The sequence below is a fragment of the Phacochoerus africanus genome, chromosome 14 (genome assembly GCF_016906955.1).
Source record: "Phacochoerus africanus isolate WHEZ1 chromosome 14, ROS_Pafr_v1, whole genome shotgun sequence".
Lineage (NCBI taxonomy): Eukaryota > Metazoa > Chordata > Mammalia > Artiodactyla > Suidae > Phacochoerus > Phacochoerus africanus.
The window spans coordinates 15,600,290-15,624,690 of NC_062557.1; the positions used below are offsets into that span (position 1 = coordinate 15,600,290).

The 24,401-nt window shown below is 42.2% G+C and overlaps 1 protein-coding gene across 1 annotated transcript in view; it reads right to left on the reverse strand.

Annotated features, from left to right (window-relative positions):
* Positions 1-24,401, reverse strand: part of TANC2 (tetratricopeptide repeat, ankyrin repeat and coiled-coil containing 2) — a 361,658-nt gene that overhangs the window by 24,961 nt on the left and 312,296 nt on the right. Inside the window, 5 exon segments of the mRNA XM_047758672.1 lie at positions 5,223-5,316; positions 7,885-8,070; positions 12,537-12,773; positions 13,331-13,453; positions 23,749-23,857. Coding sequence (XP_047614628.1) covers positions 5,223-5,316; positions 7,885-8,070; positions 12,537-12,773; positions 13,331-13,453; positions 23,749-23,857 — 749 coding nt within the window.

Consider the following 24,401-nt stretch of genomic DNA (forward strand, 5'->3'; position numbering starts at 1 on the left):
TACCTGTAATTTCCACTAAGATAAACCTTCAAAGTAATCTTTTCCTTCCTCAAGGATAAAAAGGGCTTATAAAGGAAAATGTGACCCCTTTTAGAAGATATATTCACTCCTAAACTAGAGTTTAGTTTGTAAGTCTACATGCCTTACCTCACGTGTACTGTTTTATTTGGATCTTTTGACATAGGCATTTCTGTCCTGTTTCTCACCAAAGGGCAGAGGCTTCATCTTCTCTGAGGGGAGGGGCGTTTCCAAGCCCCGAATGGATAAGTCATCGGTGTTGATGGGTCTGACTATTTACCTGACGAAGAAGTTTTGTCTCCTGTTTTCTAAATCAAAATGATCCCCTCCCCCCAATTTCCTACTTCTAATAATTTAGGAAAAAAATTTAGTTTGGAACACAAAAGTAGCTTAAAAACTCGACTGGCAATCATCACACTGTATGCATTAAATTTACACACAGTGTTGTATGTCAACTGCATCTCAGTAAAGGCTGGCGGGGGTGGGGGAGGAGAACGTGACTGGGTTAGACACGCGTTATTAGGAACCATAAGAATCATCTTGTTGGTACATAAACGAGTTGGAAAATTTCTACCCCCCAAGTTCTGACCCCATTTACGTAGCTACTAGGGCATAGGGTTGCAGCAAACCTCCTTTTCAGTATCTTGTGCATGCTGGGCAGGTGTGTCTGTGTACGCATGTGTGTGCGTGCACGCCCACGTGCACAAATACCTTCTTTTTCATGAAAGGATTTATAGCACTCTGGAGGAAATACAGACAGTATTTTAGCATTCAGTCTCTCAACACTGATGCCAGGATATGGAACACAGCTGAAAATTCACAACCAGTGTCCATCTTAAAGGCTAAACTTGTAAGGTCCACTCTAAGCTGGAGTTATGTTGCTCTGGCTGGCCCATCTCGACCCACTGGATAATACATTTATATGAGAGAGAATGTTCCATTCAGTCCATTTCTTTGTTGTATCATCTCTGTTGCTTAGGTTATGATGTAATTTGGCAGGAATCTCCAGCTGATAGCTGGACATGGTCGTTAACCCAGCTGGCCAATTTCATCTTAGAACAACACAACTATGTAAAATTGGATCTGCGCTTCTCAAAATCCAAGAGTAAGGAGTTGCTTTCGCTGGATTTTATATATGTCTTATCAAACACTGTTAAAAACTTTTTGAAAGAGAGACGATTACGGCAAAGCCAGGTCTGTAAAACAAGAAACTGATTCTTAGAATAAACAGCAGTTTGGACCCGAATCTCTTCCTAAGAGACTAGTAACAGAATTTGTTCCCAGCTTATCAGCATCTGATGAGATTATCTGACATAAACAGTCCTTTTTCAAAGGGAGACGTCTAAGTAGTTTGAAGAGACGACAGGATGCAGCTCAGAGCTGAGGATATAGCCAAAGTCTGCTTGGATGGGATGCTGATTATTAAATAGAACACAGTGAAGCAAACGGTTCCATTCTCAACCTTGAAAGAGCACAGCACAGACAGGTCACGTAAGACCAATGGGAAGGAGGTGGTGGGGGAGACACAAACTGATCACTGCTATCCAAAACAATGTTAATTAGTCACACATTTATGGAGCTATTTGTCAGACACTGTCTCCGCCGTCAAGGAACTCAGGGTTGAGTAAGGATAATGGGCAAATAAACAAACACATTACTGTACAGTGTGATAAGCACACAGAGATAAGTCCATGGGGTGGCATGTCTGGAGGTGGCACAGAGGAAGACGTGTCTGAGAAGGTCTCCAGGAAGAGATGACAATCTGTACCAGATGCTGGAAGAGAAACAGGAGAACTCAGAGGCCAGGACAAGGAGGAAGCATTCTAGGCACAGGGAGGGCACATACAAAAGCACCGAGGGGGGAAACAGCACGTCTGCTATTGATGGAGAAGACAGGCAGTAGATGAGGCTAGAGACCATGACTGGTCTTTTTAAGCTACATTAATGCTCCAGGTGGTCAATGAAGGGTGGGTAGGAAGCAGGAAAGGGACAGGGGCAGATTGTGGCTTAGAACCAAAGATCCCTTTGGCTGAAGTCTGGGAAATACATCTCAAAAGGGTGAGGCCAGAGACAGGAAGATCAGCGAGGAGGCAGGTGCAATAATCTAGGCAAAAGATGATGAAGGCCTGAATGAAGGGTATCTTGTGTATTTTATGAACTTTAGCTTCTTTGGGGGCTCAGGCTCTCCAGAGTTGCTTTTAATGCTGGTTCTGGTCTGTGGCCATAAGACTAAGGAGAGGAAGGCTCGACGAACAATCCTGTCACCTTCACTGCTTTTCTTCTAGGCTGTTCCATAAGAATCTAAGAAAACCCTGTGGGACGGGAGGGGGTCAGCCAGACGGTAAAAGCTCGATGTAGGAAGGTGCTCTTTGGAAGGCCAAAGAGGCCGTAACAGGAGGATAAAGACAACCTGCATGGTCTCGTGACCTGCTTTTAGAAAATGTGATATGTAAAAATTACATCTCAATAAATACCTCACTACACGCAAAGATCTATCTCATTGATTCTAAGATTGACTTTCTTCCCTCCGCATTTTAACAACCATGAAATCAGGATGCATCTTCTAATCGATGTGATAATAAAAAGCTGTGTCAGTTTAATAGGCAGAGGGTTTTTTTAAAAAATGTAATGGCTATATACTTCTTACAGTTAGTGGTGTTTTGTATTTAATATGGTAAGTGATATATCCATTGCTGGAAACATCACAACCATCACATTTTTCTTAGGTAAAAATTGTGTTATTTAGGCCAAAGTTGCAGCTATGAGACTGTACCCAGCTGGCTATAGGTCACAGCCCTTCATTCTCTATATAAGGGAAATATATATTAAGATTTTGCCACTGGAGGAAACATCACAATTCAATGGACCATTATAAATTTTAAATGATTATGTGCTAAGTTAGAAAGAAACATGTAGCTCTTGTAAGTTTATAACCATAGACAAAAAAAAGCAACTCAGAGTCTATTTTGCACTAGTGCTGAGTTGTAGCGGTGCTTTTTACATAGCAAAGACATTATTTCCCAGAAATTCTTCTGAAGTCAAATAACTTTTTATAGACCTATAAATTATATTACAAATGTGCTTCATTCTAACTCATATTTAAATAACATCTCATGTTTATAATACTGACATTACTTCACATAAACATCAAATTAAATATAACACAATTCTGACTACAAGCAAACTGACATGAAACTTTGATTTTTTTACCATCTTGAGATATGGTACATATGTAAGAAAATTAATATAACAAACTTTATTGCACACTTTAAAGCAGGAAATATTTTAAAAGTTCTGAGGCCATAAAGTTTTATTCCGATAAGAAATTCATATCAATAAAAATAAGCCTTCTACTTAGTTCACACTCTTATTTTTTCTTTCCTCCTCTTTCTGGCTGTGTCCAGGGCATGTGGAAGTTCCTGGGCCAGGGACTGAACTCACGCCACAGCAGTGACAATGCTGGATCCTTAACCCCCTGAGCCATCAGGCAACTCCAGTTCACACTCTTCTTGAACATTTTAAAGGAATTCTTTTCAAGGACAGCACCAGTGTGTGTGCGATGCTCATCTTTATGTTTCTTAGCTTTGTAATTTCTATCTGGTGACAACACTGGGCCACTACTTTTTGTTGCCCTCCCCAGGGGTTTCATGCATGTGGCCTGGCAACAGGAGACACCGTGCTGGGGAAGGCTGTGCTGACAGGGCAGTGACCCTGCATGTCCCTTCCGCAGCCCTAGGTCCCACTACGCACGCTCCAGAATGGCTGAGGTCCTGGCCAGTCCCTTCCCCTCAGTCTGCCCTCTGGCTTCCCTCAGGGTGGGGCCCCAGAGACAGCAGCTGTTTCCAGCTGCACATTTTCCTTTCGTCTGTCATGGGCTCTTAAGCTGCAGCTGCCTGGCATCTGCTCCCTTTGGCCCTTAGAGATGGAGGGATTGTTTGAGGAGCAAATTCCTGAGCTTTGGACCATTGTACGTGATGTGAGAGAAGCCGCGAGACCTCTACAAGACTTTTGCAATGTGTAAAAACAGCACAGTTCAATAGGTAATTATAGATTTTAAATGAATTCAAGTATCTTCTCTTACTTTTCATAGCATTCTGAGCCGAATCAAAGAATATCCCCTTCTTGTTTAATAAAATGTTCTCCCTAAATTGGCCATCTCAGAATTGGTCTGCTTCTCCTGGCAAATATGACACATATCTGTGGTGGCTCTACAGTTTTCACTGCCTAGGTTTCATAAAAACATATAAAAGGTTACTAATGTTTTTCCAGATGTTCCAGTGTAGACTTAGGGGAAAGACAACCGTCATTTCCCGCAAAGGCCTCTGTTTGTGCCTAAGCAATATGGAAGGGGCTTTGCTGCAGACGCAGAGGGACTGCACAGGGCTGTGCCCTAAAGGGGTACCTTCGTTTTGCATCCTGATAGCAACTGTACTCATAACTTATCAGTTTAACCAGGTCAGGTACCACTAGGCCATGACTGCACTTGGTTCATTAAGCCAGAGGTATTGATAAAAATTTGACTTCTTGGTTTACAACGGCAGGGGAAATATTTATTTCTAACTGCTACAAAGAGCACATTAAAAAAAAAAAAAGTCGGAGTTCCTGTGGTGGCGCAGTGGTTAATGAATCCAACTAGGAACCATGGGGTTGTGGGTTCGCTCCCTGGCCTCATTCAGTGGGTTAAGGATCCAGTGTTGCCGTGAGCTGTGGTGTAGGCTGCAGACATGGCTCGGATCCCATGTTGCTGTGGCTGTGGCGTAGGCCGGCGGCTACAGCTCCGATTAGACCCCTAGCCTGGGAACCTCCATATGCCGAGGGAGTGGCCCTAGAAAAGACAAAAAGACAAAAAAACAAAACAAAACAAAACAAAAAAAGGCCACAACTATTTTCTGTAATGGTTTGGCACACTGTAAGGAAACTTTCAGTCTTTAAAAAAAAAATATTTGGAAACAAGAACAGGGAGGAAGTTCTGTTTGAAAGAAGACTCTGGTGCTAATGGCATGGAGCATCCAAAGGAAAAGAGGACTGCAAGACGGAAATTGCTTGACTTTCTACTTTGGCTGAATTGGTCTCCAATACAAAAGCCAGGAGACAGAGACTGCCAAAGGCCTGGCAGAGCACAAAATCAGGGTGAGACACAGGGAGGATCTCCACACAAACTCGACACATTCACGAGAGGAGAGAGTGATGTCCACGAGAGGTACCTGTCTCTCCCCAGAGACTGTCAAAGCTGTTGATCTGTGCTCGCTCCACTTCCTCTTCATCTTTTTCTGGAAGATCAAGTAGGTAGGAGACAATCTGAAACAAGAAGTTGCGTCAGCTCAAACTTCAGGTGGAAAACTGTACTGCTGATGCCAGCCGGGGAGGTCTGAAAGACACCCGGATGCTCCAAGGGTCACACTCTCTGTCGGACACAAAACGAATCAGAACTGACTGTCCTTGTGAAGAAACCCAAAGCTGCTATGATGAGCATCTGTTCTACCAGGTACAGTGTGTTCCACGTTTCCCTTGAATGCAATGAACTTACATAGTGTGTGATTTTAAAAAATCACATATTTATCACATTCAAGTTAAAGAGGCAATCCCTCATCCTCCCAATAAAAATACCAAGAAATAAAAAAATCAGGAGTTCCCGTCATGGCGCAGTGGTTAACGAATCCGACTAGGAACCATGAGGTTACGGGTTCGGTCCCTGGCCTTGCTCAGTGGGTTTAGGATCCGGTGTTGCCGTGAGCTGTGGTGTAGGTCGCAGATACGGCTCGGATCCCGAGTTGCTGTGGCTCTGGCATAGGCCAGCGGCTACAGCTCTGATTCGACCCCTAGCCTGGGATCCTCCACATGCCGCGGGAGCAGCCCAAGAAGTGGCAAAAAGACAAATAAATAAATAAATAAATAAAAATAAAAAAATCGATAAACAAAAAAACCCAGAAAACAAGTATGGAGAAAATCAAGGGGCTGTATCTTTTCAGAGCAGAGCTGTTATCTTCTATTTTTTCCAGTCAGAATTATAAGGACTGTTTGGGGACAAAAAGGAGAATGGCTGCTAACAACAAAGGGAAGTGACAGCTCTGTGTCCAGGAGTTTGACTGTAGAGAGAGCTAAAAAGCCTTCCACAGATAACAAGAATTCCAATTTTACGTAACACTCCCTTGGTGACATGTTGGTAAGTTGATAGGGCAGCTGTATCACAAAAGGAGCCCGTACACTGGGGAGCTGACTTGTACTGGCCCATAAAAGCTGACTGCTAAATTTTTGGAATTTTGCAACAAAGACATTTATGAAAAATTAAATAACAATTAATTATACTAAAAAATGTTAAAATATCAACTTTCATAACATCAATTATTTAACTACATTTTATGATGATTTATGCTCTTATTGTGTCTGTTGGGTGGAAATTTTACCTAAGGCTGTGCTCCTGGGCACCTCTTTAAAACTCTGTGTTTGGAGATGTCACACCGGTAGTTTGAAATCAGCCACGGTGGGGGTATTTATGCCCTGGAAAGTACTAGAGGTAAAAAAGGTTCCAGTTTAATGAATATCCTTTGCATGAGGGTGAGAAGTAGTTTAACAGGAGACTGCACATCAGATTTAACGACAAAATTTTTGGGAAAAGAGCAAACTGGGGTGCAACTTCATTTATCAAATCATGGTTGAGTTGTACCCATAGGTTGAGTACGGATATAAATTTAGCAAAAAATCAACAAAAGCATTCAATTAAGAGTATTATAGGAGTTCCCTGGTGGTCTAGTGGTTAAGGATCTGGCACTGTCACTGCTGTGGTACAGGTCTGATGTCTAACCTGGGCATTTCTGCAAGCTGAGGGTGTGGCCAAAAAAATTTGTGTTAAAAAAAGGAGTATTACACATTTCACTATTATTTGTAAAGTGAGTATGACATTTTTTATATTAGTAAAACTTATAATCTAATTTAAGTATGTACGTACACACACACACACATTCTGCTCCATTTCACTCCCTTCCACAGAGCTGGCTGTTAAACATTTCCTAGCACACTACCAATTTCACATATTCTGCCACTATACTATTACTTTCGCTAATAAATAAATTAGCAAAAATAATAATCTGTATAGTGCTTAACCACTTACAAAGCCCCTTTCATATCAGTCCTATAAACAAGAATTTATCAGCTTCACTTTACTGGTGGGGAACTAAGGTTCTAAGAGCTTAGGTTACTTGGCCAAGGTCCAGAGCTGATGAGTAGGAAAGCTGGGACTCAAACTGGGTCTTCTGAGATTCTAAATGTTGTGCCCTTCCCATTCCACTCTGCTTACCGCTGTGAACACTGGTCAGCAAATGATCCCTCTGAGCCCAGTGTCAATGTCTGTTAATCTTTTTTTTTTGTCTTTTGTCTTTTTCTAGGGCTGCACCCATAGCATATGGGGGTTTCCAGGCCAGGGGTTCAATTGGAGCTGTAACCCCGGCCTATGCTACAGCCACAGCAACTTGGGACATGAGCTGCATCTGTGACCTACACCACAGCTCAAGGCAACGCCAGATCCTTAACCCACTGAGCAAGGCCCGGGATCGAACCCGCAACCTCATGGTTCCTAGTCGGATTCGTTAACCACTGAGCCATGACGGGAACTCCCAATGTCTGTTAAATAGGGATGGAAAGATGGAGAGGAATCGGATCAGGTCATTGCCAAAGCCCTTTCCAACATAATTCTAAGTACCCTAGAATCTCCCCCTTTCTCAGATCAGTGACCAAAAAGCTAATTCATGTTAATTAGGCTGACCATTTTGTAAAAATGCAACTCTCTTCCCCCGTTTTCCTAGGCCCGTCAACACAGCCTGAAAAACAAAAACAAAAGCAAAAACAAAACCTTATCACTGGATTTCTTACCTCGGTGTAGCCCATGCTGGCTGCAGCGATGAGGGCCTGTTGGATGGCGTGGCTCTTCTTAAACACCCCTTGCTGCTGGCCCGCCATTGTCCAGTCACACTGAATCAGAAACTTGACAACCTCCAGATGACCTCGGAGTGCAGCGTGGACCAGAGCACACTGGCCATTCTTATCCAAGTGATCCACCTAAGGGAGAGGACCAGGTAGCCCAGTGAAGCAGACTTGTGGCTGGGGCCCCAGTCCAGTCATGTCAGCCCCCTGGTCCATGAACCAATCTCTGAGAAAATTTAGAAGATACTCTCCTACTCAAGCTAGATCTTCAGTGAGCTGGCAGATGCCCCTCTGGGGAGAGTCTCTTTGCAATAAGGTCAGACTTTTGTTTTCATATCAAAAGAAGCCAAAAAACCCCATACTCCCAGCCTCAACTCTGTTTTCCTGAAGTATACTCCCCTTTGTACTCAAATACTTCTTTTCACATCAAAATCTGAAAGACTTGTAAGTTCTGTTGGCGCAAAAAATTGCCTTTGAGATCACGAAAAGGAAGGAAAAAAACACTTTGAGGCTCAAACTTTTGGTCTTCCAAAGAAGCAAAATATTTCATATCATGAGTCACACATGTGACCACAAGCTTTGGCAAAGGCCACCTCTCTCTTCCAATGGGAGGGCAGAATCTCCAAGATCTGGCCCAAATGGCTAGAGGTACTTGGAACTTAACGCTAGACTAAGTTCCAACAGCATTTTTTATAGTTGCAGTGTTGGTTACAAGTTTAGGCGGAAAGAGGATGCCTGATTAAGATTAATCTATCAAAAGGCCTCCACCCTGGAGCCTCGATAGCTGAATAGCCTTTTCTGGCAGGTAGGCAGATTATCTTGCAGTGGTAGTTGGAGCACGTGAAACCCAAGTTCTTTTTCTGGCTCTCACCAGCTTTAGTTCCACCTAGCCATCCATATAACACATGTTTACTGAATGCCTACTATGTCCAAGGTACATGATAGGATCAAAAGATGAACAAGATAGAAAAGGCATGTGATAGGATAAAAAGGTAATAAATGCCAAAAATTTGTCCAACAAAGGTGTAATAGAAGACATGTTATAAGGAAAGCAAAAGTGCAGTAAAATTTCAGAGAATTCCCAGCCAGAATCAGGAACAGATTCAGAGGGAAAGGTGCAATGGTCTGAATGTTTGTGTTCCCCCCCAAATTACATGTTGGAATTCTAACTTCCCAGGTAATTAGGAGGTGGTGCCTTTGAAGAATGATTATGATTCATGATCAGGCTGTGCCCTCGTGAATGGGATTAGCATCCTTATATGGAGGCCCCAGAGAGCTGGCTTGCCCTCTTCTATCATGTGAGGACACAGCAAGAAGGCACCGTCTGTGAAGCCGGGAACTCTCACCAGACCCCAAATCTGCTGGCACCATGATCGGGAGACTTAGCTTCCATAACTGTAAGAAAGAAATGTTTACAAAGTGCTGGGTCTGTGGTATTTTGCTATAGCAGCTCAAATGGACTAAGCAAAGGGCTATCTTTACTGGCTGAGAGAGGAAATGATTAATTCTAGTTTCTGTAAGGACAAAATACATGAAGGGGGAGTCTGATCTACAAAGCTGAGAGAGTCTTTTGGGACCAGAGCATGGATATTTTGAATGCCAGGCTGAATGATCTGAATTTTAACAAGTAATAAAGAGTCATTGAGAATTTTCATGCTCCAAATTGTATTTTTAAAAACTAAAGGAATGAATAAAAGGAGGCTTTGCTTCCTGGGGAAAGGACTGATTCCACGGCTGGGACAGTAATAGCAAATGATGAGTTAGGAACATCTTATGGTGCCGGAAAGTACAGAAGTGCTCATAAAATAATGAGTGGAGGAAGCTGAAAAGACACAGGAAGCAACTTGAAGGCACTCCCAATGTCCAGATTTGGGGCACTTTGAGCAAAGACAAAATACCAGCAACGAGTTATAGATCACAGCATAAAATAAATATCCAGGAGGCAAGTCATTAAAACCATAAACTTTGGAATCAAGCACAACCTGGTCAAAGCATGCATTCACAACCAAAGTCTATAAATAAATAAATAATTGAGTAAATAAATACATGGAGGGGGAGGGGAAATTCTTTTTTTTTTTTTTTTTTTGGCTTTTTAGGGCTGCACCTGCAGCATGTGGAAGTTCCCAGGCTAGGGGTCGAATTGGAGCTACAGCTGCCGGCCTACACCAGAGCCACAGTAACGCGGGATCTGAACCACGTCTGTGACCTACACCACAGCTCCCGGCAACACCAGATCCTTAACCCACTGATCAAGGCCAGGAATAGAACCCACATCCTCATGGATACTAATCGGATTCATTTCTGCTGAGCCATGATGGGAACTCCCAGAACAGCGCTTCCTTACAGCAGAATTCCAATTAATAAATGTTGAAGGGAGAGGCAGATACCATAGCAATAATGACTGCAGCAAGAATCACTGATGGGTCCTAAACTAGTGGACAAAAGCCTGAGATCCAAGATCTCTGCCTGGTCTGAAAGCATCTCCCTGAAAGATACTTCTTAATTCTAAATGGGAAAAACAGTTTCAGGCTGAGAAGCCTGGAAGACACCAGCTTATTCAAGTGAGAGAAGTTAACATTCCCTGTAAAAAGACATCGCCACCACGTCCCTCCTAAAGTGCTGCAGTTATCACTTCTGTGGTGTGCTCGGCAAAACCACACAAATGAATTGGATTGCCAGTGATGAAAAAGCATCAAACTATAGTCGAAGAACATTCAATTCAGTTATTCAACCAAATAACTGGTACAATTCTTCAGTGGTTTAGAGAGGTGAGAAAAGAGAGAAAGTTACTTTATTTGGTGACTGGCAGTTGTTAGTGACTTTTGAGAGTAGCTTCAGTTGAACGCCAATAGGTTGGTTTTTCTTTTTCTTTTTTTTTTAAAGATATTATTTATTAGGCACTGCATGACATTAAGAGAGACTTCACCTCTTTTTAAAAAGCCTCCATCACTTTTAACTACCACGATGCCCCTGTGAATCCTTTTCCTCGATAAAAACAACTGAGACCGAGAGGTCGAATGACTTGTCCAAGCCCTCAGAGAAGGGTGAATGCAGGCTCTGACCAGGGTGTGCTTGATTGCGAGGTTTACAATTTTAATGACTTTTGTCCTCTTTTTCTCACGGAAGCCAGAGTGCAGGTGGCTAAGGAGCAGTAAGGAAGCAGTGACAGCAAGTGGAGAAGACGCTCAGGACAGGCTTGGTGGACACAGACAGGAAGAGAGGGGAGGGTGGCCTCCGGTTAGGAGGAGGGAGGGAAGTTTCTCTTTTGAGTTAGCCAAGACAGTCACAGGTTTGCAGAAACTGAGAAGGAAGGGAGGATGAACTTAGAAAAAGAATGAATCGATGTGAGAGAAAGAGCAAAATACAGAGATAAAAAATACCGGCAGAGGCAATCGCTTTGGAAAGGAAGGTAAACACGTCTGTCTCTGATGCAGACGGCTGAGCCTAAGAACGGATTATTGGAGTTTCGAGATAGAGGCTCAGGGAGATAAACTCAGTCTTGGTAACTGTAGGAGGGTAAAGAGGTGTGGTAGGGTCTTAAGAAGACCACAGACGATTTACATACCTGCTCTGGGGAAAAGGAGAGATGGATAAAATGATAGCTGAGTAACAGGAAAGACCCAGCTGAGATCAGAATATGAATTTACAGCAATAATAATAAAGCCCAGTTATCATTCCGCTTCTAGAGGTTTCCATCCAAATGATGAGGACATTATAGGGGGACCATCCCTGTGTCGCAGTAACATCTAAGGCTCTGGGATTTCAGAGCCTTAGATGTTAAGCTTTAGATGAGGTTCCCAGGTCCCAGTTCCCAAAGGAGTCTCAGGAGACCCAATTCTTTCCTGGTAAGAACACTGGACACCTAAAAATGAGGTCATACCTGTTACTTACATTAAACTGCAAAACCACCAAAATCCTCAGCTTGTTTTGCAGACAGAAACAAAATACTACCTAGCTACAATTTTCCCCAGAGGCCCTCGTCTTTGAGACCAGCATTTTTCTATTTACCAGTATTTTGAAATTGGGTTATTTCATATCGGTGGCTCCTGAGATACTTACTATAAAGCAAATATATTTTGAAGAAATGTTTTGAGAGAATTAAAGGACACTAATAGAAACACTTCCGATGCCTCTGGTCAGTCTAAGAATAAACAGAGAGAATCGTCTTCTCCCCAAACCTCTGCTGGGCTGGTCTTCCAGGAGGGGAGAAGGAGCCTGGTCTCTGTGCTTATGTCCATGGCTAACCATTCAGTTCAGACTTCCCAGTGCAGGCTCCTTGCTTTCCCACTTCTTTTTCCTCACTCTGAGCTCAGGAGAGAATTTCTTGGTTGTTAGGGAATTTTTGTGGCTGCTGATAAGTGCAGTTTCCTAAGTGCCTCTCAAAAGTTTTAGAATGGTGTCCAGACGCAGCACAGAACTGGCCACGGCAAGCGGGCAAACGTTGATGGAATCAGAGCTAGCTCCCCTTGGATCTGCTGCCTAAGAGGGTCTGACGAATTCTACCTAGACTCCTGAAATAACATAGGAGATAAGGAAGCCTCTGCAGCAGGAAGAAAGAGAAAGGGAAGGAAGAAAAAGCAGCAAAGCCAGACAGCCGTTACCTTGGCCCGTTTCTTGCACAGCAGCACGACAATACTGAGGAAGCCTGCCGCTGCGGCGTAGCCCAGAGGGGTCAGGCCGCTTTCAGAGGAGGCGTCCACGTTGGCTCCAAACTCCAACAGTAGGGCCACCATTTCTGTGTAACCAAGATGAGACTGGACACACAGAATTGGAGCATTATTTAACACTTCTGTCCGGTAATTAATGTTGGCACCTCCCAAAATCAGCAGTCGGCTGACCTGGAAATGAAGTAAATAAACAGAAATAATACTCACATAAGTATCAGTCACATCTTGTTAGTCATCTTTTGTCAAGTCACCTGGGACCCCACAACAGTGCCCAGTAGCATTTAGTCACTGCGTCATTTCACAATCTTCACTTGTTGTCTCTTCAATATCTTGCCTTTGGAAAAGGATGTGAAACGTTTCCTTTATGTAAATTGCTCAGTAACTAGAGCAATCGCCATCCAGGCTGCAGTGCTGATATGGTCTCCACTACGTGAACTGTCGGTCAGAAAAACTATCAGAACAAAGATGACTTGAGAATGATTTACTCCCTGGCAGCAGCAGGACTTAGTCTACACATCAGAGTCAACTTACAGAAGGGAGGAGGTCAATAGGTTTGGTTCTCAATTCACAGAAGAAAGGTAACAATTTAAAATACATTACATTACCAATAAAAGGCTTATTAAAAGGAGACAGTCTAAGTAAGGCAAGTCAAAGATTAATTAAAGAGCCACTTAAATGTCCTTACTTTTTCATAGTTAATTCTTTACTTGTAATTTATATGTATTTACCTTTATATTTGGAGTGTAGAGGTTTCGTAAAGATGCCAAGGCCATGGAAAGACCTTCTGTGCTATAGGAGATCCAGAGACCTTGAAGGATGGAGGACGATACACCAACTTTTTTACTCAAACCCTAAAAAAGAAACACAGAAAAAATTAAGTTATTAGCCCAGCTCATAAGGATCATCAGTAGTAAGTCAGGAGCCCTTGGGTTTGTGGTACTAACAAAATGAGAATAGAGTCTCGTGCTAACAGCATCCCTGCATATCAAAGCCAGTCCACGAATGGGGACAAAGACCAGCCCTGTGGGAACAAGCTAACTTAAACTGTCTCTGCCTTGGCAGTTTGTGGCACCATATCTACTTAATACCTTTCTTTTCTGCTATATCTGGATATAATTCCCCCTTCCCCAGGTCTTTTCTTTTCTTTCTTTCTTTTTCTTTTTTGCTTTTTGGGCCACGCCCATGGCATATGGAGGTTTCCAGGCTAGGGGTCCAATAGGAGCTACAGCTGCTGGCCTACACCACAGCCACCGCAATGCCAGATCTGAGCCTCGTCTGTGACCTGCACCACATCTCACAGCAACACTGGATCCTTAACCCACTGAGCAGGGCCAGGGATCGAACCTGTGTCCTCAAGGATGCTAGTCAGAATCATTTCCGCTGAGCCACAACAGGAAGTCCTACTTTTGTAGTTCTTTTTTGTTCCTCTCCTCTTCTCTGTTCTCGTCCCTTGTGAGACGATGACTATCCTTAGTGTTGTTTGGATTCCTTTTTCTTTTTTGTTCCTATCTGTTGTTTTTGGTTACACTGAGGTTCATTTATAACTTTATACATACCTGTATATATGAATGATTAAGTTGATGACCTCTTAAATTTGAAGGCATTCTAATCACTCTACATTTTTACTACCCCTGCCCCATGTTCAGTGTTTCTGATATCATGTTTTACATCTCTCTGTTTTATATATCCCTTACTACTTACTGTGGGTACAGATGATTTTAATGTTCCTACCAGGTAAATGGTTGATCTACTACCTCTCCTGCATGTTTGTTGGCCTTTACCAGTGAGATTTTTCCCTTTCATGATTTTCATATTTCTAATTGTGGCTTTTTCTTTTCCATTTAGGGAAGTCCCTTTAACATTTCTTTGAAAGCCAGTTTAGTGCTATTGAAACTCTTTTAGCTTTTGCTTATCTGTAAAATTCTTTATCTTTCAATTCTGAATGTTAGCCTTGCCTAGTAGAATATTCTTTTTTTTTTTTTTTGTCTTTTTGCCTTTTTCTGGGCTGCTCCCGCGGCATATGGAGGTTCCCAGGCCAGGGGTTGAATTGGAGCTGTTGCTGCAGGCCTACACCAGAGCCACAGCAAGGCGGGATCCAAGTCGCGTCTGCAACCTACACCACAGCTCACGGCAACGCCGGATCCTCAACCCACTGGGCAAGGCCAGGGATCGAACCTGCAACCTCATGGTTCCTAGTCAGATTCGTCAACCACTGAGCCACGACGGGAACTCCAGTAGAGTATTCTTGATTGCAGGTTTTTTTTTCCCTTTCATCACTTTGAATGTATCGTGCCACTCCCTTCTGGTCTGCAAAGCTTCTGCTGAAAAATCAGCTGATAGTCTTATGAGAGCTAAGATTCTTTCCTTGTCTTTAACTTTTGCCATTTAAAATGATAATGTGTCTTAGTGTGGACCTCTTTCAGTTCATCTTGTTTGGGACTCTGTGCTTAATGGACCTGGATGTCTGTTTACTTCCCTAGGTTAGGGGAATTTTCAGCTATTACTTCTTCGAATAAGTTCCCTGGCTCTTTCTCTTTCTCTTCTCCTTCTTGGACCTCTATACTGCAAATGCTGGTATGCTTGACGCTGTCCCAGAGGTTTCTTAAACTACCCTCCTTTGAAACACTCCTTTTTCTTTTTTTCTGTACTGTTCAGGTGCTTTACACTACTCTGTCTTCTAGCTCACTGACCTGTTCCTCTGTATCATCTAGTTTGATGTTGATTTCTTCTGGCGTATTTTTTATTTCAGTTATTATGTTCAGCTCTGTTTAGCTCTTTTTATATTTTCTCATTCTTTGTTGAATGTGTTCATTCATTCTTCTCCCGAGACTGGTGAGGATCTTTATGATCACTGTCTTGAACTCTTTAAAGGGTAGATTGCTTATCTCCACTTCATTTAGTTCTTTTTCTGAGTTTATATCTTATTCTATGTTTGGAACATATTCCTCTGTCTCCTCATTTTCTCCAATTCTCTGTGTTTATTTCTACATTAGGTAGACTGGTTACATTTTCTTCCTTCTTCCCTTCCTTCCTCTCTTGTCTTTTTAGGGCCCCACCTGTGACATGTGGAAATTCCCAGGCTAGGGGTCAAATTGGAGCTGTAGCTGCTGGACTAAGCCACAGTCGCAGGAATACCAGATCTGAGCTGCAGCTACAACCTACACCACTTGGCAACACAGCTCATGGCAATGCAGGATCCTTAATCCACTGAGAGAGACTAGAGGTCAAACCTGCATCCTCATGGATACTAGTCAGGTTTGTTACCACTGAGACACAAAGGGAATTCCATACATTTTCTGATCTTAGAAGAGTGACTTTAGGTAGGAGATGGCCATTGGTGCCAAGCAGCATACTCCCCTCTGGAGTACCCTTAAAGGCTCTAAGGGTACCCCTAAGTAGGCTGTGTGTGCCCTTCTGTTGTGGCAGGGCTGACCACTCTGGGTGCACTGGTGGATGAGACTGGGCCCCCAGTCTGGTTGGCTGCAAGGCCATACCTCGAGTAGTGTCTGTGGCCTCCTGGAAGGTGGGGTAGGCTTTCTGTGCAATTGGCTGTGTAGCCCCGAGGTGGGTGCAGGGCTGCTGCTTGTCCACTGGTGGGTGGAACTGGGTCTGTGTGGCTGTCTATACAGCCTGGGGTTCTGATGCTGGTGCCAGCCTGCTGACAGTTTTGAAATCCTAGCTGGAAATGTAGCAACTAGAATAGACAAAGCAACTGACTGCTGGCTCCTCCTTTTACCTTTAATTCCAGACCACCCTCCATCATTAGGCCTCTCCCAAAATTGTCCTTTTTAATCCAGACAATCTAATTTACTCCTATGGCTTTGCTCTTAGGATTTCAACTAAGCATTATTTGTTTCTTTTCCAACTATAAAATTTAAAGTAAAGCTATGAGTAGGACCTGAAACAGTCAACTTTTTCTTGAATACTGATTTAAACAGGATTCCTTGGGTATGGTCATTTAATCTATAAAATTATCTTAGAGGAGAATAATGCTGGACCAGTATTTATTGAAGTCATGTGGCAATTCTTTGGCTCAAGGCCTCTGGCATCAGGGGAAGTTCATAAAATTTTGTATTTAGCTTTTCTGAAAGAGGGAGCAACTCACCTCCTCTGCTCAGGGCCTACAAGTTTGGATGGCCTTTTCTGAATGTAAATTGCCTCTTTTAAAAATGTGATACTCAGGATAATTTCAGTCATTTAGGGGCACCAAAGAAATTTTAAATGAGAAAGCTTGAGAGGTTGAGAGAAAATATGAATGTTCCCAGAACAATGAATCATAATTTGGTCAAGGGGACTTGGGTGGACTTCCACATCTGGTAATAGTGGATCTAGGTAATCTGGATAAACACTCTTTTTAAGTGCAACTAGGAAAACATATATAAAACTTAAAAAAAAAAACAAAAAACCAAACCTCCTTGAAGACGTGGGAGGACTAACAAGTTGAGAACTACTGGGTCAGAATCTAGGATAGGATAGAGCCCAGGAGAGCAGTTTAGAGCTGCTTTTCTGGTAATGTTTGCCAATTCTGCAGAGTTAACTAGGAGTATTTTTGATAGCTTTAGGATTTTTAGGGCAGTGAACCTATACTGTATGATACCGTAATAGTGAATACACAGTATCATGCATTTGGCAAAATCCATAGAACTGTACCACACAAAGCACAAACCATAATGTAAAGTATGGACTTCAGTTACTAATAATGTATCAATGTAGGTGCATCAACTGTAACAAATATGCCTCGCCAGTGCACGATGTTAACGGGAAAATGTGGAGGGGGGTAGTGAGTATGTGGGAACTATCTGTATTTTCTGTTCAATTTTTCTGTAAACTCAAAATTGCTCTAAGAAATAAAAATCTATTAATTTGAAGAAAAAAAAAAAAAAAAGCCTGGGTCCTACTCCAGAACAATGACTGATAATATCTGGGAGTAATGTTCAGAAATGTGTGTGTATGTATTTACAGCTCCCCAGGAGAATATGATGTATAGTCAAAGAAAACCACTGATCTAGATCTACAGACAGGTCTCGAATATAAAAAGCTGAGTGGAAAAGCTATAGGATTATATACTATGATACTGTTTATGTCAAATTTAAAAAGCATAAAATAATTCTATATGTTGTTTATGAATATATACCTAACAATATACAGATGAGAACACACACTAACTTAAGGATTGAAGTTGCCTTTGAGGAGAGAGAGAAATGGGATAAAAGAGGGATATAAAGGGGGCTTCTACTGTATTTGCTACGCTTTCATTTCTTAAAAATAAAGAAAAAGATGTGAGCAAATATAAATATCTTAGCATTGTTAAATCCTGTAGATAGTATTTGATGATTCCATTATCTGTATTTTCCTATATGTTTGAAATATTTCAGAGTAAAATTAAAAGAGGACATCTCTTTCCCTGAGATAAGAAAAAGGGAGGTAAGAATTGCTAACAATATAGATTGATTTACTGGCAAGAGGAGAGTAGTTAAAGGAAGTCACATTTGATGCCTTTGATTTTTTTTTTTTGCTTTTTTAGGGCTGCACCCACAGCATATGGAGGTTCCCAGGCTAGGGGTCAAATGGGAGCTACAGCTGGGGCCTATACCACAGCCACAGCAAGTAGGGATCTGAGCTGCGTCTGCAACCTACACCTCAGCTCACGGCAATGTTGGATCCCTGACTCAATTCATGAGGCCAGGGATTGAACCCGCATCCTTATGGATACTAGTCGGATTCATTTCCACTGTGCCACAACGGGATCCCCAATGGCTTTGATTTTTTTCAGTGACTCATACGTCAGGCTGTTTGTTGAGGTGGTTGACTTGGTTAAGGGCTAGACAAAAAATAAATGGGAAGAGGAGCTGAGTAAGAACAGACCTTGGTAAATGAACTTCAATTAAGTGGTCCAGTAAAAAGACCACAAAGCAGCACTGAGAGTCCCACTGAGGTTAGAGTAAATACACAGGAAATAAGCCCGAAATACAGAGTTAAACTCTAGGACTTGGAGTATTAGCTTTATTTGTACCATGGACTTGCTCAAATGATTTTTTCTCCTTGGTGAAGTGGACCCTTTGTTCCTATGAGGTATAGAAGGAAAGAGTTAATAAACTCAACTTATCAAAAGTGACAGGCAGATCCCATTACTAGGCAGGATATAGTCAAAAATAACCCATAATAAAATTTAAAGCTAATGGATTCTTAAAGGGAACTTTAGGTTCAGATAACTAGAAAAAGTACCTTTTAGTATCTGTAACTATTACTCAGGGAAAAGAGGATCTCTTTTTGTCAGAGATGGCACTGGAAACCCTTCCTTAAATATTTTAGAATCTAATTTTTAACACTGTTCTCCAGCCTTTAGTAAGCTTGCTCAGTATTTTTTTTTTGTCTTTTTGCTATTTCTTGGGCCGCTCCCACGGCATATGGAGGTTCCCAGGCTAGGGGTTGAATCGGAGCTGTGGCCCCCGGCCTACGCCAGAACCACAGCAACACGGGATCCAAGCCACGTCTGCAACCTTCACCACAGCTCATGGCAACGCTGGATTGTTAACCCACTGAGCAAGGGCAGGGACCGAACACGCAACCTTGTGGTTCCTAGTCAGATTCGTTAACCACTGCGCCACGACGGGAACTCCTTGCTCAGTATTTTTGAATACTTCGAGGAAACAGGAAAGGCATGAAGAAATGAGCAATTTCATCTTAGGGCTCTTAGCTATGTATGGCTCTAGTATCTTAAGATCACCTTAGAGCTTATCTAACTGGTTTCTTTAAAGCAAATTATTGTTCACAATCAGTGATCCATGTGTAGGTACCCCAGTATCTCAAATGGATTATTACTGACCATCCACGTGGTCATGTTTGGTTATAATAAAAGGATCCTGGTAAACAGAAGGAATGGTGCCTTCCATGGTGAAGGGGTTGGCAAACTACAGCCCAACGCCAAATCTAGCCCTCTATCAGTTTTTATAAATCATATTTGCTGCAATTTAACCACACCCGTCCACTTCCGTACTGTCTCTGGCTGCTTTGGAATTACAATGGTAGAGTTAAGTGGCTTCAACAGACACTACTCACTACATGGACTACACATATTTGCCAACCCCTGCTGCAGAGGATGCTCTGTCATCTCTGAAATGAAAGGGTGTTACTACCATCTGGAATTTATGCTTGTTATTAAGTTTGATGACCAGGAACATTTACTAATAATTTTGATAATAAAACATGATATTAGATGCCTAGTACTTTACATTTTTAATGTACTTTTATATATCTTATATCTATGATCCTGACATAATCGGAAAGTTAAGATATTGTTACTATTTTATAGAAAAGAAAATTGAGACTGCTTAAGTTAAGTGGCAGAGTCTCTGCCTGAACCTACGCCTTTTTTCAAATTTTTTTTTTTGTCTTTTTGCCATTTCTTGGGCTGCTCCCGTGGCATATGGAGATTCCCAGGCTAGGGGTCGAATTGGAGCTGTAGCCGCTGGCCTACACCAGAGGCACAGCAACACGGGATCCGAGCCACGTCTGCAACCTTCACCACAGCTCACGGCAACGCTGGATTGTTAACCCACTGAGCAAGGCCAGGGATGGAACCCGCAACCTCATGGTTCCTAGTCGGATTCGTTAACCACTGCGCCATGATGGGAACTCCAACCTACGTCTTCTGATAGATGTTAAGGGATCTCCAGATGTCTGCTTTCCGCACTTGCCCCCGTGGTAAGAGACGTCAGAGGACTGATCAATCAAAGGAACACTTCAGAAGGCAGCAGAGAGCTGATTTTAAGAGCACTCTGATTATGAAACACTCTGCATTACAAATTAGATTGAATCTCTCTGGCCATAATTCACAAATATCCTGCTTTCTTTACATAGGTTAAAAAAAATCTAAATGGCAATTGGAGGATTATAAAAGAATGAAAAGCTCAACATCATTGGTCATTAGGGAAAGGCAAATTAAAGCCACACTGAGATACTATTTCATACCCATCAAAATGGCTAAAATAAGAAAGAGAATGTCTAACAAGAATTGGCAAGGGTCTGAAAAAGCTGAAGCCCTCATGCATTGCTTGTGGGATTATAAAACGGTGCAGCCACTTTGGAAAACAGACTGGCAATTCCTCAAAGCGTTAAACATGGAGTTACTATATGTCTAGCAATTCCCCTCTTAAGTATATATAAAAAGGAACTGAAAACACATCCACACAAAAGCCCGAACACTCACACTGCAAATGTACTAAGTGCCAATGAGTTGTTCACGTTAATATGGCTAATTTTTTTTAAAACAATAAAAAGAGGAAAAAAGCTCTATGCTATGTTTATAGCAGCATTATTCACAATAGCCAAAAAGTGGAAACAGCCCAAATGTGCAACTAATGAAGGGATAAACAAAATAGTCTTTATTTGGCAGTAAGAAGGAATCAAGTACTGATACATGCTACAACACAGATGAACCCTAAAAACATTATGCTAAGTGAAAGAAACCAGACATAGACAAGAGTGTATTGTCTGATTCCATTTATATGAGATGTCTAGAAAAGTCAAACTTACAGAAAGTAGATTAGTGGTTGCCCAGGGTTGGGGGAAGCATGGGGGAGTGACTTCAAATGCATGTATGGTTTGTTTTTTAGAGTGATGGAAATATACTAAAAGTTATTGATTTGTATCCCTTAAATTAGTGAATTTTAGGTATATAAGATTATACCTCAAAAAGCTGTTAAAAACTAAAAGAATGAAAAGAGCTCCACAGCCAACTAAACATCCAGAATTAAAGACCCTTAACCTCCTATTTTTAAGGTTGCAAATTTTCATGAACAAAGATAAACTAAGGGAAATTTAAAACTAACTCCAAAGAAAAATAAATTGGACTCTATGTCACTGCCACCTGGAAGGTCTAAGTGGTATAAGCACTGAGTCTGACTTTGCCTTTTCGTGATCCTCAGCAGATAGGAACTGGGAATTCGAGTAGTGGCAGAAGCTAAAAACTATCAACAGGGGGCGCTCTGCATTTTTGCAGGACCCTGAGAAGTGCGGCATCAAGAAGACCACGGTCCAGGTCTACATTCTTCAGCCCGCAGTCATGTCATCACCCCGTGCTATACACCCGAGTGTTTATGGCCCGAATCACCCACGGAGCCAGTCTTATCTCAGGCAACCATGTCGTCTGCAGCAACATAAGATAAAACTCTGTCATTGACAGGCGTGTATGGTTTAAGTGTAGCTCTCCATGACAGAGAGGAGGGGGGTTGAGGAAAAGATGAAGTGGGTGAAGGAATCAAACTTCTGGTTATAAAATAAACAAGTCACAGGGATGTAAAAAAAACACAAACGGAGGTCTCCGTGTATTGGATAAAGTCACAATGGATCAAATGAAATGGTGAATCATTTATCTGTTTCATGTGGTATTTATTTTACGGTGCAGGGGATAAAGGATAAAGACAGGCATCAATTTCTTTGCATCTGATCCTAGGCAGAGAGTGATGTTAAAAGCTTAAGCGTTCAAAGCAGTGATGATGAATATGTAAGTTATTTTTCCATCTAACTGAAGGACAATCACCTCAGAGCTGGTAGAAGTAGCAGATACATTTTGGTCCACTTGAAACTGGAATGGGACCTCTTGCCTGATATTTAGTCCCACTCTGCTCCTATTAAGGAAGGTCGCTTGGTAAGGTCATTTCTGGTACAGTGATTTGTTCGATATGATGATGATTCAAATAGATGACCTGTCACTGCAGGTTTCACGTCTGTCCATCTGATGAACAGGCTTCTCCAGCTGTGTGCTTACTGACTGGGAAGAATTTGCTAGACTCTTGAAGTTGCCCTTAATGTCATTTTTCTCTCTAAAGAAAACTTTTTTTCTTTTTTTTGACTTTTTTACCTTTTCTAGGGCTGCTCTTGCGGCATATGGAGGTTCCCAGGCTAGGGGTCTCATTGGAGCTGCAGCTGCTGGCCTACACCCCAGCTCATGGCAATGCCAGATCCTTGAGCCATTGAGCGACGCCAGGGATCGAACCCGCAACCTCATGGCTCCTAGTTGGATTCATTAACCACTGAGCCACGATGGAACTCCAAGAAAACTGTCTTATCTTTAACAGTATGTCTTGGGGAAAGTCCAGGCCAGAGAACTGTTTGAGATCCCTGTATGTCTCAATCCTGAGACAGCAAAAGTAGTCTGAAGAGATGGCAGGGAATGGAGGTAGCAGATGCAATAGCAAACTGTGGGCCAGAAATCAAGAGAACAGATTTCTTCCTTGACTTCTGTGCTTCACCCTACTATCTAGACTATAAATTCCTTGAGACCAGGGGGTATCTTCTATGGTTTTGTATCCCTAGTACCCAACACAAGGCCTCAGTAAGCACCGAATAAGCAAAAGAATGCACACAAGCACACGCAGATGTATTAGGTGCCCTCTTTTGGATGAATGCTGACAGAGGGAATGATTAGAGTTCTTAGAAGTTTTGAAACTACTAGAGAAAAACTAGGACCACCATTTTTTCCCCCCCTTTAGGGCTGCACTTATGGCATATGGAAGTTCCCAGGCTGTGGCCTACACCACAGCTGTAACAATGTGGGATCTGAGCTTTGTATATGACCTACACCACAGCCCACGGTAACGCCGGATCTTCAACCTACTGAGCGAGGCCATGGATCGAGCCCATTTCCTCATGGGTACTAGTTGTGTTCTTAACCCACTGAGTCACAGGGGAACTCCTGGAACTATAATTGGAAGAGAGAATGGGGGAAGTAGCTCAAAGAAAGGTTATAGCTGCTTCTAGACAAACAGTCTGAAAATCACAGCACCAGGAATACTAAAATTTCACTAAAACAATTGTAAGAACATTGAAAGAGAACTGCTCTCTGTGATTGTTTTAGACACTGTGAGAACCTCAACTAATGCTACAGCATGAGTGTTCTCAGGAGATGGTAGATCATATATGGAGCAAACACACACATACATGTGTATATGCTTCTTACCTAAATGATTATACACACAAAGTCCTAGGGACAACAGATGAGACATTTTAGGAGATGGGCCAACTTTGCAACAAACTCATTTCAGAAAGCATGGACCAGACTGACGTAACAGTAGCTTCACACACATAGTGTTAAGGAAAGCCTGCTAGAAATGGAAAGAAAAATGCCTCCAACTTTTTAAGTTACCTTAAATATGTGTGCTTTGAGGATGTGATGTCCCAGTTCAATAGTCTGCTGTCGATTTAGTTTTCCCTCTTGGCGGGAAAACCAGAAGGCAAGTAATGTGTGACCACTCCTGAAAAGAAAGAGACTCATTTTAGAAATTTTAATGCCCCAATTCGTCTCTGGGTGGAGGCCTATTCAGGTCTAGCCATATCTCCAGCAAAACTGTCTCATTCAACCAATTTCTTAGGAAAGGGCACTTGCTGCTGGGCAAATGATGGGTATTGAAAGGTTCCTAGCTTTTACCAGTCCTTTACCAAAATCACACGTGTGAATATCACAAAATGTCATTTCTCGTTGGCTTACACCCATCCCACACACAGATGGCATTAAAAGATTGTTTTATTCTCTGTCTCTGTCAACTCCTCTTATTTCACTCATGCTTTAAATGTCAGTGTTGTTTCCTCAGGATCTCATTTTTGGTCCTAGTCTGTCCTCCTGGATTAGCTCATCCATCCTCAGAGCCTTCACCACCACCACCTATTATCTTTTTCCCTATCTAGATGTCTCAGCCTTAGATCAATAAACATTCAACGGTCTACTGGATTTCTCTGCCTAAAGGTCCCACGGTATGTTAAACTCAACACGTTCCAACCTGGATGAACAACCTCTTCTCC